General features: G+C 45.5%; 1 protein-coding gene across 3 annotated transcripts in view; it reads left to right on the top strand.

Moving 5' to 3' along the window:
* The window catches only part of AMOTL1 (angiomotin like 1), a 68199-nt gene extending 54243 nt beyond the window's left edge, over positions 1-13956 (top strand). For all 3 annotated transcript variants that reach the window (XM_027735606.2, XM_039380052.1, XM_039380051.1), the window contains exons 8-13: positions 2041-2190; positions 5703-5893; positions 7192-7317; positions 8753-8979; positions 9701-9970; positions 10938-13956. In XM_027735606.2, the coding sequence (XP_027591407.1) occupies positions 2041-2190; positions 5703-5893; positions 7192-7317; positions 8753-8979; positions 9701-9970; positions 10938-11041 (1068 nt within the window). In that variant the 3' untranslated portion in view covers positions 11042-13956. The remainder of the gene's footprint in view (positions 1-2040; positions 2191-5702; positions 5894-7191; positions 7318-8752; positions 8980-9700; positions 9971-10937) is intronic.
* Positions 13957-14236: the final 280 nt, after the last annotated feature.

Below are 14236 nucleotides of genomic sequence, written 5' to 3'. Positions count from 1 at the left end.
TTGGGGGCTGCAGCTGAGCAAATCAGGCTTGAAATAAAGAGTTAGAGTAATGAACAGTGAAACAACCTATTTAGGTGATAGTGGGTTCTCCATCTCTGTAAGAGTCTTTCACTCAAATCTCGTACTATAGAATTCTATTGCTCAAACTGGAGTCACATTTCTAGTGTAGATATTTTTCCAAGACCTACTCATGTTTACTCAGATTTATTTGCTTGGATCATCCCTTTTTAGCCTTAACTCTTCATCTTGATTTTTCTAATCCCTGGGACAAGGGCACTGTTCAGGCAAGTTTGCTGACCTTGTGAATAAGAGAATTGTTTAATTAAATGCTTCTCGCTCTAGCAGATCACAGTTTGGAAACAGAACAAGAAGTAATTTGCTTAAATTGCATAAGAGAAATCCAGATTAGGCATTAGGGTAAAAGTTTTCTGGCGGGATAGGTTGTGGAGTCCCTACCCCTGGGGGGTTTTGTAAACTGATTGTATAGACATGTGCCAGGTTTTAGGTACAGTTGATCCTGCCTTGCAGCAGGAAGATGGACTGGTACCTCTCCAGGTGCCATCCAACTTTTTTTTGTTGGAGTCTGTCTGTCTGTGAGGTGTTAGAGCTTAGTATCACATATCTCTGATTGTAGTCCCTCCTTCCTTATGGATACACACTTCACTGACAACCCATTAATTCAAATAGCAACATTTTGTACTTAATTTTTTTAATGCATGGGTGATTGTTTTGTTTATAAATCTACATGCAGGATAGAAAAGTCAAGAATTGGCTCAAAAATCTCCCTGTAAATTTATGAATGTGAGAACTGTCTTGTTGCCTATCTCCTACAAAATTGTTTTCGAAAGCAGAGGACACATGAGCATCACTTCACCCACATGGGCAGAGGTGCACTCATGTGCGACTGTGTGAACCCTGGGGCTCAGAGGGCTGCTCCAAAGCCAAATTGTGGCTGCTGTGATACAGATGGACCCTGCAGCTTCTGGCAGGACATGGGAGAGCAGATGAGGGACACTGAGGAGCTCCCTACCCCCCTCCAATCCCTGCTGGTGCAGCTGGGAGGCGACACAAACACCTTCCTACTGCCAAAATTGCACATTCAGCAAGAAGCCACTGCTGTGTCTGTCTTGCCAAGTCGTGAGCTCCTGAGGAATTCAGTCTTCATGCTGCTGCCAGAGACTAGGGGGGATTATAATCTCATTAATTTTCATGGAACGCCCAGGGAGCTGTAAGCATTAGCCTGGATTGCAACAGAGCTAGAGAGGTCACACTGCCAGTTGTTGGCTCTGCCTGGTGAGGTTTGTTTAGGCCAAGCTTTGCTTTTGCTGCGAACAAGCCTGTATTTCACTTCACCTGTGACATGGATGGATTTAGGGTGGCAGAAGAGAAATTCATACCTCTTTTGGGGTATGCTTCTTGAGCAATCTCTGGCTGTAAAACCCTATATTGGAAAATCCTTGTGTCATGTTTACTCCTTCAGTAATTGCATTATATATGTAACAAGGGCCCAGCTTCAGCTGCCAGGACATCTACAGATCAGTATGGACAAGACTGTGAGCAGGGTAGAGGAGATGGAGCACTTCTGACTGCTGGCACTCTGTTTGTTCCACATGTGTTGAACAAATATGCAGAACTGAAAAGAAACCCCTCTCTGTTCAGACGCAGGCAATGTGCCAAGTGTCACCAGTCAGTTAAACCCACCAGGATTTCTCTTAACTGGGTCCAACCTCTGTGTTTGCCCAAAGAGTATCCACCAATGTGATATCTCTTGCTTACAAATGGCCAGGGGGGTTCATGGTTAACAGATTCCCAGTGGTTGAAAGGTCTGGGCAGCATTCCCTCCTAAAGGGGTAGCACTGCCCCAGCAATGCCTGCTGTGCATATTCCCCATTCGTCAAAAAGGCACCATGCTTCCCCTAGGGAAATTCTCAGAAGCAAATGGCTTGAGCCCAGTGCGTGCCTGCAAGTGCACAGGGGTCCCAGCAGCCCAGGGTGGGGGTGCAGGGCCCTCCAGCACTGCTGACCCCCTGTACCCCACAGCTGCGCAGGAAACAGGCCTATGTGGAGAAGGTGGAAAAGCTGCAGCAGGCGCTGACACAGCTGCAGGCAGCCTGCGAGAAGAGGGAGCAGATGGAGCGGCGGCTGCGCACACGCCTGGAGCGGGAGCTGGACTCACTGAGGATGCAGCAGGTGAGGACGGGGTGGTCTGTGCAGTACCCCAGCACAGGGCCTTCGATGTTGGTTTTAAAGAGGGATGGTCACTTGCAGGCCTGCTAGCTGCCACCTTGCTTTTGGGTTCAGGTTGTTGGGCTTTCCTCCCAAACCATTCCTTTGGATGGAGTTGTGGATCAAAGTGTTCAAGATCATGTTGCATGGGGCTTTGAGACACTTGATCTCGTGAAGTTTTGCCTGCCCATGATGAAGGGACCGGATTTAGAAGATCTTTGATCTTCCAACCCCAACCACTCTATGATTCTTACTCCTGATCTTCAGCAGAGGATGGGGCAGCTCTGCTGTGGGGCTCCTGGACACGGCCGAGCCCTGCCTGCTGCAGGGCTGAGAGGTCCTGGTTCCCCTGCCCAAGGGCAGGCAGGGCTCTACCCTTGCATAGGGAAAACATCCTTCCAGGTTTCTCTCCAGCAATGACATATTGTGCAAAATCAGCTCCCCACAGAAGAAGGAGAGGAAAGGTGCAGTACACGTGGGTGTGAGAGTTAGCCCACAGATTTTGGCTGGTCTTTCATTGAAAAAGCAAGGTGGGGTGATGTGGGATTTGGTAGGAGCAGGACCTTGGGCCATGTTTGTTCTGTGCAAAGCTTGATGTATGTGGTTCACAGAAACCTCAGTCCATGACAGATCTGGAGGCAAATGGTATAATCTTCAGACAATAAATTTATTTATCAGTCCAGTCCAGAATGGGCTATAAGTGTAGATTTGCATCTCTCTGTATGCCCCATTGGTTTTTGGCAGCCCTGTGTCCTTAGAGGGGTAGTGTTATGCTTGTATTTTATGCACAATCATTCCTTTGTTATAACTCCTCCATCCCTAAGTCCCAAATTCCAGTCACCTGTGAAAAGGAAAATAAAAAAAGCATAAGGAGGTTGCAGGAAGAATTGTCAGGCTGCAGCCCACACTGAGTACCAAATACATGGGCACTGGCTCAGGAGGAGAGCGAGCAGATGTGCTAAATGTATCAAACTACAACTTGGGGAAGAACCAGCAACATAAGCAAAGCATGATGCTCTTGCAATTCTGAAGGGCTCACTCATATCTGTCATCGCAGGCATCTGCTGCTATAACCTTTCCTTATTTATAAGGCATTAGTGGAAACCAAAGCAGCTGTTACACAGACCTTATGCTGCCAGAAAACAGAGGGGCTGATCCTGCCGACAGGATGGGGTTGGGAAATAGCTCTACAGTGAGTGTCAGTGGTTTGCAGAGTCATCAGATGGCCAGACCTGAGAGCATCCCCTTCTTGCTAGCAGCCCCAGGGCAGGGCAGATCCCTCCAGAACCCTTCTGCTCTCACTGCGGGTCCCTGGAGACCCTTCTCATTCATCTCGACTCTTCCATGCTGCCATCTAAGTGTCTTAAGTCTTTCTTGCCCTGTCCACCATGGGCTTGCTGTTCAAGTCTTGTTCCAATGGGACTTCTCAGTTCCCCCTTAGCCAGCTTTCCTCCAATTTAACAAAGGAATTACTTGGGGTATGACATGCTAATGCTGGTGTAGATGAAAGAACACTTGAGAAACATACAATTAAAATTCAAGTAAAGATAATACCAGAACTAAGAAAGGCTGGAATATGGAGACAAGTTGATACATAAAGTAACTTGGGATGGACTGTTGCTGAAGTCCTTGTCTTGGGAGTTCAGGCTACATCTGTTCATTTTGGCAGAAAATTCCTCTGTAACTTACAGATTCCTTAATTTTTAATTTTTTTTGGCATTGTAACTAGCATTTGGATTTTGGGTTGACACAGCTCTCAAATGCCTGTACCCATTCTGTCTAGTAAGTTTTAAGAGGAAAGATACTCTAACTTCTTATCTCACCTGTCAGCTTTGAGGGGACTTTGGGGTTTTTTTTACTATTGTTATTTATACTTTTCGTTTATGAGCCACAATGCTGCAATGAATCATGTGGCATAAAAATACCCCAGCTTTTTGCTTCAGAGCTATCTTCTCTGAGCTATTAAAATTATAGCCACTGAGACATGTTCTCATTGCAGAGAAAAAAAGGTGATTTTTTTCCTCACTTTTAGTGGAGACAGCAGAAGAGATACAAGGAGACACTGAGGCAGAATATATTCTATCCCTGGCTTGCTGGTAGCTGAGTCCAAATGGCAAATCTTCATTATCACTGATGAAAGAGTTGGACCCAAAAAACAATCCCTTTGAGGCTGAGCACGCAGGGCTGGCAGAGCTTTTGACTCAGAAGACAACAGGCATCCATGATGTCCCAAGTTGCCATTTGTAGACCAGGACCATGCTTCTAAAATATTACCTTTCTGCTAGAGATTTGACAATATTTTTGCAGGAGCAGAGTCACAGCCGTTGCTCCCAAGGGCCATTCCATATTGCATTTCCAGAAAGCACCTTCCAAACAGATTGTTACTGCACCAGAGGCAAAGGCTGCAGCCTTTCCCTAGTATCTCTAGTTTCTTGTAAGCAGGAGATAAGTGTCTAGAAGAAGGAAATGTAGGCTGGAAAACGGAAATGGTTGCTGCAGCCCTCAGTGCAGTGTGATGGTACAGCTCCACCGGTGCACATTCATGATGTAGCATGGATGAGAAACCAGCGCTCCTGAGACACCATTTCCATTTTAGCACAATACTGTGCACCATGCAGTGTAACAAATCTCTTGTATTTTTTATTTAAAAGTTCATTTATTTCTGCTGAGTTCTCCCAGAGCTTCACACCTTTCCCCTTGGCATGTGCTCATCCCTCTGCTGAGCTGAGGACCTAATCTCCATCTTCCTCCACTCTCTCTCTGCAGTGAGAGGAGCTCAGGGCAGCCACCCACGCTGCTTAGGTGACTTAATTAAGTGCTGTAACTGGGTGGGATAAATCCTACCTGGGTAAGCGCTTTCCTTTCAGCGTAGGTGCAAAGAGTTACTCAGCCACTGCTACTTGTCAGCATCCCATAGGAGCCACTCCACAGTGCCTGTGATCAGAAACTTAGCTGCTACACCGCAGAAAGCATCTCTTGAGGGCACATGCGAACTAACGTGCCAGAAGAGGCTGGTGTAAATGCATGTCTGGGGTATTTTCCCAGCTGCTGTTGTAAATGGGTTACATGTTGCTTTCTTTCAGCTTTTATATATAAGTAGTAACTGACTGTCCATAGTGAGCGCTGCTCAGCCATGGGATGAAGTCGCAGCAAGAAAAATATCTTTCAAAGCTTCATTGCTTCTTTTTCCAACCAGCTTCTTTTCCTGTTTTTTTCTTGGTGTGGGGTATTCCATAAATCCCTGCAGATCCAGGGAGCAGCCTGTCAGCATGGTCTGGGGAGCCATGTGCTGGGGTTGCACATATGGTCAACTTTCCTGTTCTCCTGCGGGCTAAGGGGTTTAGCCTGGGGTTTCCACCTGCCCCAGTCAAAAGACATGGGGATGTCTTTGCATGCTCCATGGAACTGGGGAAAAACAGGTTAGCAACTTCCATGCTTGGCAGGGGATGAATGTCTGTTGCTCTTTCCAATGGCAGAGGCAGGGCAGCTACCAGGCAAGCAGCCTCCCGGAGCACAATGCCCCAGCCCTGATGGAGCTGGTGCGGGAGAAGGAGGAGAGGATCCTGGCCCTGGAAGCTGACATGACCAAGTGGGAGCAGAAGTACCTGGAGGAGAGTACAATCCGGCACTTTGCCATGAATGCTGCAGCCACAGCTGCAACGGAGAGGTAAGATGACTTTGCTGTAAGCAGGCAGCTCTCTTCACCATGGAAAGCATGGGGAAACAATACATGGATATTTTCTTAAGGCTGGATGTTGCTTGCCTTTCCCTGCTGAATTGCGCCACCAGGGTTAATGCACCTCTCTGTGGTATCATGCCAGTGAGATACAATATTTGGTTAAGGCAGGATTTATTCTTCTGACTAGGTCCAAAAGTTTATCAGGTCTAAGCACCTGATTCAAGCAATAGCCTCAATGGCAAAGTCTCAGGGTGCCAAATTACACAGGACAGGTAAGCCAGCTCCTCCCAACACATCAATGGAGTGAGAAGGGACTGTTGGTTATATGGCTGCATCCGTTCCACGGCCTGCAATGCAGTTGTTTAACCTGTTATGAGGGAAATTTTGTGGCCTAAATCCCCTCTTTCACTGCTTCATTAATCTTCAAACTAAAATGGTTTTCCTGATAACTAAGCTAAACTTCTATACTGCAAATAACCTCCATTGATTCTTGTCCTTCCCAGGTGTACACGATGACAAACAGATCACTGTTGATGTTCAAACAGCCCTGTAAATAGTAGAAAACAGATATTCCTTCTTGTATCTTCCCTGGTCTGAACTTACTTCCTTCAGCCGTTCCTGACATGTCCTAGTGTAAACCCTTTCCCATTCACATTGCATTTGTCTGGACTACCTGTCTCCAGTTTGTCTGTGTCAAAGCATGGTGCCCAAAAGCACAAAAGGCAGTGAGACTTTCCAATGATCAGGAGGATGGAATAATTAACTTCTACCCCCAGTTTCTTAGAAACCAAATCCTCAGAAATTATCCTAAAAAGAGTTTTTCCTTTGAAATAAGTTTTAAATGCATGACTCAGGATGGTCCTTTCCTTTTGCACTTCAGTTTAGATAGCAATTCCCATGCTTTTTTTCAACTGGCAAAGTGTAGAGCTTTGTTGCTAGTTTGCAGCGTAGTCTTGCTGACTTGGGACCCAGTGAGTGAGTCTCTCTGATGTCTGACCGTGTCCCTCAGGATGGTTGTTAGCCCTGCATGGGTCACCCATGATTTCAGCATGCTCTCTCTTCCTTCAACCCAGTTAAGTTAATGGCATTAATGACCAAACCCAAGCCAAGAGTAGCCTGCAGCAGGATGACCCAATGCCAGATAGCTCTCCACTTGACAGGCAACCATCGCTAGCTTGCTCTTTGAACGTGGGTTTGGGGTTTTCTTTGCAAGTGCCAATCTCACTTGCAAAAGCCACCCTCACAGTCTCAGGAGCCTGACTCACTGTGGTGACCCTCTTTGCCAGGGATGCCTCGGCCCCAAGCCACTCACGCAGTGGCAGCTACGGCGAGATGGCGTTGGAGATGCGGGGCTGGCAGGAGGAGGAGGAGATCGTGCAAGCCAACCGGCGCTGCCAGGACATGGAGTACACGTAAGGGGACCTTGTGCCATACCTGCTTGTTGTGGTGTTTGGGCTGGGTTCGGATAAACCAGGATGCCCTTATGTTTCTTCTTGCATGCCTGGAAAGGATGGGCTTAGCTTTACGTTGACTTAGTTTTGCTCTTCAGCGTTAAAGCAGGGATTAAAGGATTGTTGTCGTTAGATAACTTCCTTCCTAACTTCCTGTGACAAAACTGACATTCTTACCAAACAGAGGCTGTTCTACAATTAAAAGTAGGTTGGCATATAAGGCAACTGAGTGCTTGTTTAATCTCTGTGAAAATCCCCCTCTGGAAGCAGGAACATCTGGCCATAAAAGCTGAAGTTGTAATCCCACTTGTATGTAATCAGCAACATGAGGGCATTCCTTTGCCTTGCTCTTCGCTCCTTGCCTGCTTATTGCTCTTTCTAGATACACTCAGTTTTCCACATTCAGGTTGTTTCTTCAGTGTTGGCTTCCCCACAAAAACACAAGTCTGCAGACACTTTAATAAAAAAGGTGTATTTGTTGCTTGTGGAAAATGTCAGTGATTGTTTTTACTGAGTTTGGTTTTTGTTTTCCACTCACAGATGTAAGATAATCCTGCTTCCAGGGAAGTAGTGGAGTTTTGCCATTGACTTAATTAAAGATAGATTAGCATCTTGTGTTTTCATTGCAAATTAGACATCTGATTATGAAAACTAATGCCAACATGAAGTTACTATCTGTCTCCTTTGTATATACAGGTGTTCCAAAGTGGCATTTTAGCTTCCACTGCTGCACAAAAGCTATGCAGATGCATTGTACTATATATTGTACAGCACGGTCAAGCTATAGTCATCTGACTATCATAGCTTACGGCAGTTTTTTTAAATATAGTTTTGTAGTCTTTCAGTATGATTTGGTGCTAATCATTCCTGGAGAAAAGTCTCAAATAATCCCGTTTTTGAGTGATTTGAGTCTTCAGGGTCTGTATGAGAGAAGTAGTGAGCTTTGCTCGGCTCTGCACACCACGTGCTGATTGTTTCTGCAGCAGTGAGGGAGAAGCAAGAGCCCAGCCCAGCTGTTAGATAAATCAAAGGGAACCTTTCCCCTCACTTCAGCAGGCCTTTACTCCAGCTGACAACTGTGGTAGCAACCTGCAGCCCATTTAGGATACTGCCCTCATTGCTCCTGCTGGAGCATTGATAAAGCAACAGCATAGATGGGTTCAGTTAACCTTGCAGAAAAGTTTTGCCTTAATAGTTAGAAATACTGTCTGTTTCGAAGTGCATAGTTATCCTTGTAGGAACTGCTGGGAGCTACCTTGTCCAAGTAGCTCAAAAGCAGATGGAACAGAGCAGCAGGGCATGTACCTTGGGACCTCCCTGCTGCCCCAGGGTGTGGAGCCTTACTCATATAAATGCCTTTTCCATTCCTGTAAGCAGAGCGTTCATATTTTGCCAGAATAAAGAATCTCCATGCCAAAATAATTGAGAAGGATGCCATGATCAAGGTCCTTCAGCAACGGTCACGAAAAGATCCAGGGAAAGCTGACAGTGCCAGCCTGCGACCAGCTCGGTCTGTCCCCTCCATCGCCGCTGCTACGGGGGTGCATTCACGCCAGACCTCGCTCACCAGCAACCAGATAGCTGAGGAGAGGAAGGAAGAGAAGCTCTGGAAGGGAAGCATAGGCGAGTTCAGCTTTTGTTTAAGTTTTGGCTCATCCATCTCTTCATCCTGATCCTTCTGCTTGAACTTAGCAAAAGTGCCTTGGCACGCATTGCCCTGACAGCTCGTTTCCAGATTACTTTCCATGGTAGAACGTGTGTCCTTGTGCTTATGTAAAAAATTAGTCAGTTTTAAACCTTGCATTGTATCTTAATTATACTTTTAATCATATTAAATAATTCTGCATTGAGAATAGAAAGCCAGAGTTGAAAGAAGTCCTCCCAAATACAAAAACATAATGTTTACAACTTTTTGGGAGTAAATAACAAGTTTGGGCTATTAAAAAAAAGTCTGATTAAAGTCAATCAAGAGGGTGAGCATCCGTGTGTGTAGGACTGCATGATGTGGCAGCTAAATGGGAAAATGAGTGCAGGACTGCCTGTGGTTTGGGGCTGCATAGGATCGGTGTGTGGAGGTGTGCAAGGATGTGCCAGGAGTAAGTGCCACTGGGATGAGTGTGCAGAAGGGAACACAGGAAGGGGAACCTACTTTCAAAAAGCTATTTGTAGGGAAGTACTATATGTATGTTAGAAAAAAGAGCAACAGATAGCATCAAGGGTAAAAGCTAATCCAAGCTAAGGGCCTGGAGACATACCCAGACCAGCACCTTGTAGCTAAGGGGTGGGGCAAAGGGACAGCACTGGCATTTGAGCCAGCATGTGACTGACCTTTATGTGTTTTCAGGGCTGCTCTTGGGGAAGGAGCACCACGACCACCCACCAGGCCCCTCACTGCCTCCTCCTCTGCCCTCCTTGTCGTGCATGCCTGTCCCAGTGCCGGCAGCCTCCCACGCGAAGACAGCCAGCAAAGACAGCAGCACCCAGACGGACAAAGCTGCCGAGCTCTTCTGGCCCGGCACTGCCTCCTTCCCCGGGCGGGGACGGCTGGGTACCACCCCGTCACACAGCCCAGCTCCACGGGCCCCGGGGACACGAGTGACCTGCGAGAAGCTGGGTGAGCTCTGCCAGATCCCCATGTCAGTGCAAAATGTCAGCACCCCCCAGGCTGTCAGCAGATCCCCAGAGACACCCTAGTATTGATGGTGTGTGTATGTGTGTGATGCTATTACAGTTTGTTAGGCGGAGTGGAGGTTTCTCCAGGGAAACTAAAATTGTATAGAGAGAACTTTCCAAGGCTGCCCAGTCTGGCTTTGCAGAGCTTCATGCTCAACAGCTTCTGTAAAGCTCCACTCACCTGTGGCAGGCAGTTTGCAGCAAATGCAATTATTCATGCTGCCAGATATAAAATTGCCGAGTTTCACGCCTTGAAAACACTCCACACCTGCTCACATACTCAGACTCTTCTCTTTTTTTTCAACTAAATCATAGTTAGTGAAAGTACCATTTTCTCCCTAATTTTTAAAGGGAAGCTGGAGGGAATAGTATGGAGAAAGTGGAGATCTTGTTTTAGGGAGGATAAAAAAATAAAATTTTAATTATTTTTGAAAGGTGGAAACTGCTAGTTTGCTGCCCTAATGAAGGAGATATTTCTTTTGTGCATGTTATTTTGAAAATACCCATTTCCTACACATTCATCTCCTCTGAAAAGCAAGCTTTTGATCTAAAAACATGCCATGTATCATTAGAGGGCTGACTGTCACTGAACTAGATGATCTTTAAGGTTCCTTCCAACCCAGACCATTCTATGATTTTAATTAAAGAGGTACTTTGGTCTGTGTCTCTTAAATACCATCTTTGTGCCTGCCCTTGAGGTCTGTGTACACTGACACACCTGCTCTCATTGTGCAGGGAATTAAACATTACATATTCTCAGTGTCCTGAACAAATTGGGTTTCAGGATGTAGGACGTACAGTTAGGACATGCCCCACCTTTGCTTCCCCAAAAATGGGTTGATACTTACTTTGAACAACTTGCTGTTGAATTTGAGCTGAAGACCAACTTTCCCTTCTTTCCATTTCAGAGAGCTCCAGCCACACGAAGCTGCCTGACAGCAAAGGCAGAGTGAGTAGCTTGCTCCACAAGCCTGAGTTTCCAGATCAGGACATGATGGAAGTCCTCATCTGAGCAGAGGACAGCGTCTCTGGGGTTTTGTGTGTGTACAGCCAGGTCCAAGATGGTCCTCAGTGTGCCAACCTTGAAAACTAACCCTTACAGTTTGAAGGAAGATAAAGTTTTTGCCCAAAATGAAGCTTGAGTCTGTTATGTGTAGACTTTGGACCAGGCGAGAAGTCAAGAGCGCTGAAGAGGAGCGATGAAATGAATGTCTGGGATTTTCTAAACAGAGAGGGGCATTGAAAATGGAAGATGGTGTGAGAAGAGGATCATTGAGGCAAAAAGAAACTGGGTTTTCTGGCATAAAGAGAAAGTAGTGAAGTTAAAGACTGGTTGCACACTGCCGCTCTGTTTTCCTACCTCTCTGCAGCCAGGACAGGGAGTGAAATCCTGTCTCCTTTGAGGCCAGAGGGAGTTTCTGAGTAACGCAGGAAAAACTCGCATCTTCCTCAGTATCAATGCATTTCTCAATAAGTTTCAAAGTCTCAAAAATTTCACTGCCTAGTTTTTGTGAATAATTGGTCTGTAGGTGTACACGGCAGGTTCTTGTAAGTATTTGTTTGAAGTGGCGTGGTATGGTTTTCCTGGGCAGGCAGGTCAGGTGCCTCTTTCCTGGCTGGACAAGTGTTGCTCTTGTAGCTGAATTTACAGTGCAAATATTCGTGTCTTGCAACCTCAGAGCTTGCTGAGACTTCTTTTTTTGGTAGGAGCAGTTGTTGGCTGGAATTCTCATGGAGGATAAATGTGTGGGGGGGGGGAGCGTGCTGAAGCAATCCCTGTTGTAACCATAGGAAGGTTTCAGGAGGGAAAGTTAAGGGAGGATTCCAACAGCTCCCTAAAGGGCTGTGCACTACAGAGTTCCTTCAGAGGGGGGCTGCATGGTTGTGTTTTCAGAGGTGTTAAGTCCATGAGATCAGAAGATGCCTCTTAATGTGCACTGGTTCATAGTATTAGAGGAATCAGTGTGCTTGTGATAAGAACAAGATTTTTCCTTATTTTCAATGCCTACAGCCAAATCCTACTTTTCTTGACCATACAAACCTGCTGTTCAAGCTGATGTGGGACTGGGCATTAAAAGGTGTGAAATCAGGCCAGGAAGGCTTTAACTGCAAAGCGGTATGTGAGCATCATGTATTTTCTGGGCTGAGGTGAGGTTTCTTTTCACCTTATTTTACCTAGGATGGAATATTTCTCATTTTCAGCTTTGTCTCTGAATTTAGTAAGAGGTGGTGACTGACTGTAAGGCAGTCAACTCACCAGCTGTGTTAATCATGGCATACCATTCACTTTGTGCATTGCACATGCTGATAGGGAAATTTTCCTCTGTGAGGTATTTTTGTATTGGCTTTGCAGTTCCTGAACCTTGTGGTGCACCATAATGACTTTAAGAAGAACTTGGCTTTGGGAAAAAGGGTGATGGGATTTAATGTGGAGCTGCCTAGAGTGGAAGAGTGATGGATGCTAGAAGTAATCGTGTGCTCAGGGCTGGCTCAAGATCACCCCTTCCTGTAGGTATCAAATCATAGCCCTTGACCATGAGAACACCAGGCATTTTAAACTCTGCTTTTGCTGAAAACTGAAGACCTTGCGAACTCAAAGCCTGCACAGGCAAGAGCCTTGTGGTCAATACTGCCTGGCTGATACCTTCCTTTTTTAAAGAAAAAAACTGCTATGTTAAAGCTATGCACTTATTTTTGTGTGTACATAGAATTAGACACATGTTGTTGTCACCCTCTTTCTGATTTTTGCACTTGTTAAATGCAGTAGAGGTAGGTAGGTTGTGTGGGCAAGCAAACTGCGTGTTTTAAGTATTAGCAGCTTTGCATTGTGAAACCAAATGTGTAAAACCCTTGGAAGATGTTATGCAGCTTAATATATGCCTTGTAAGATAATTTTATTTTTTTCCCTAAAGTTAATTTAAACGTTGTAATTGTTTGCATCAAAGCCAGGCCTGCACGTGAAATCACTGCTGACCCACCTCCGTGGCCCTTCCTCAAGTGTCTGTGGTAGGACTGGGGTGGGAGGAAGACAAAGTAAGGGAATACAAGTAAAGTATTGGTGAATATTTAATTTCATCATTTTTTTATCCAAGAAATAAGGATACCCACGTGCTTGTAAGTCCCTAAGCATTTTATTGCCAGTTGTATTATTTCTTTTGATGAAACTGTTCAATAAGTTGTGTGCAGGCGGACAGGGAGGCGTCCAGCAGAAACGCTGTTGGATCAGCATGCATGATAAGGCTTTCAGTTATGTTTGGTAGTGGTTCTGCTCAGATTCTCCAAGTCAGCTAGAGTACAGAATTCCTTCTTCTCCTTGTGGAGACCACAGTACCTCCAGTTTCCAAAGCTGTGTTTACAATTGATGGTGCCCCAGATTCATGGTTACATATAGGAAACTGTTGGATACTGTGGTGTAGGCAACTCTTGTTGTAGGCAACAGCTTAAATAACCCAAAGGTTCATTCTCCTCAATTGTGTTGAACTCAAGAGATGTCAGTTTTCCTGGAGGGAAGGTCTGGAGGCCCAGCAGGTTGCCTCCCAGCCTGAGCACTAGCAGGACTTGTGTGGAGTACTACTGCCATAGGTCAGCCCCTCTCAGCAGAGCGGTACAGTTCCGTTTGTGCTGATTTTCCCAGCTCTTTGAACTATTTTGTGGTTTTGGGAAACTGTGCTGTAGCCATTCCAGGTGACATTGGTAACTAGTTGTAAAATACTGTCATTTTTTATTGTCGTTGGTTGTATAGAGAAGTTTGTGTACAGTGTTGTACAGCTGGAGGGTTATTTGTACATAGGGGGGGAAATGAAGAACGTTATGTGTCACCCCCAGCAAATGTTGATATTGTTGGTCAGCCAAAGATTTCTTATTCTTTGCTGTTTAAACTTGTGCCTTACTATTGTATATAATAAATGTATAAACATGTTTATTTTCTCACTTTTCCAGTGTGAATATATTCAGACTACAAGAAGAAAGACCTTTTAAAACAATTCTCTAAGCTTTGCACACAATGTGCTAAGACAAAGCGAGGATACCGGGGGGACTTAAAGGTTGCATCTCCTGTTTTTCACCATTGTTAATGGAAGGCCCCACAGCAAGTGCCACCAGTGGGTGTATGTGGGCATGAAATCAGTGGGTCTCCAAAGCAGAAGATCAAACTGGGATCTTGATCAAGCAAGAAAAGTAGGATTTTAGTGAGATTATCTTCACCTGA

This window comes from Pipra filicauda, unplaced genomic scaffold (assembly GCF_003945595.2).
Source record: "Pipra filicauda isolate LSUMZ 115617 unplaced genomic scaffold, ASM394559v2 scaffold184_size3518187_pilon, whole genome shotgun sequence".
Classification (NCBI taxonomy): domain Eukaryota; kingdom Metazoa; phylum Chordata; class Aves; order Passeriformes; family Pipridae; genus Pipra; species Pipra filicauda.
This window is presented reverse-complemented; position numbering and strand designations above follow the sequence as displayed.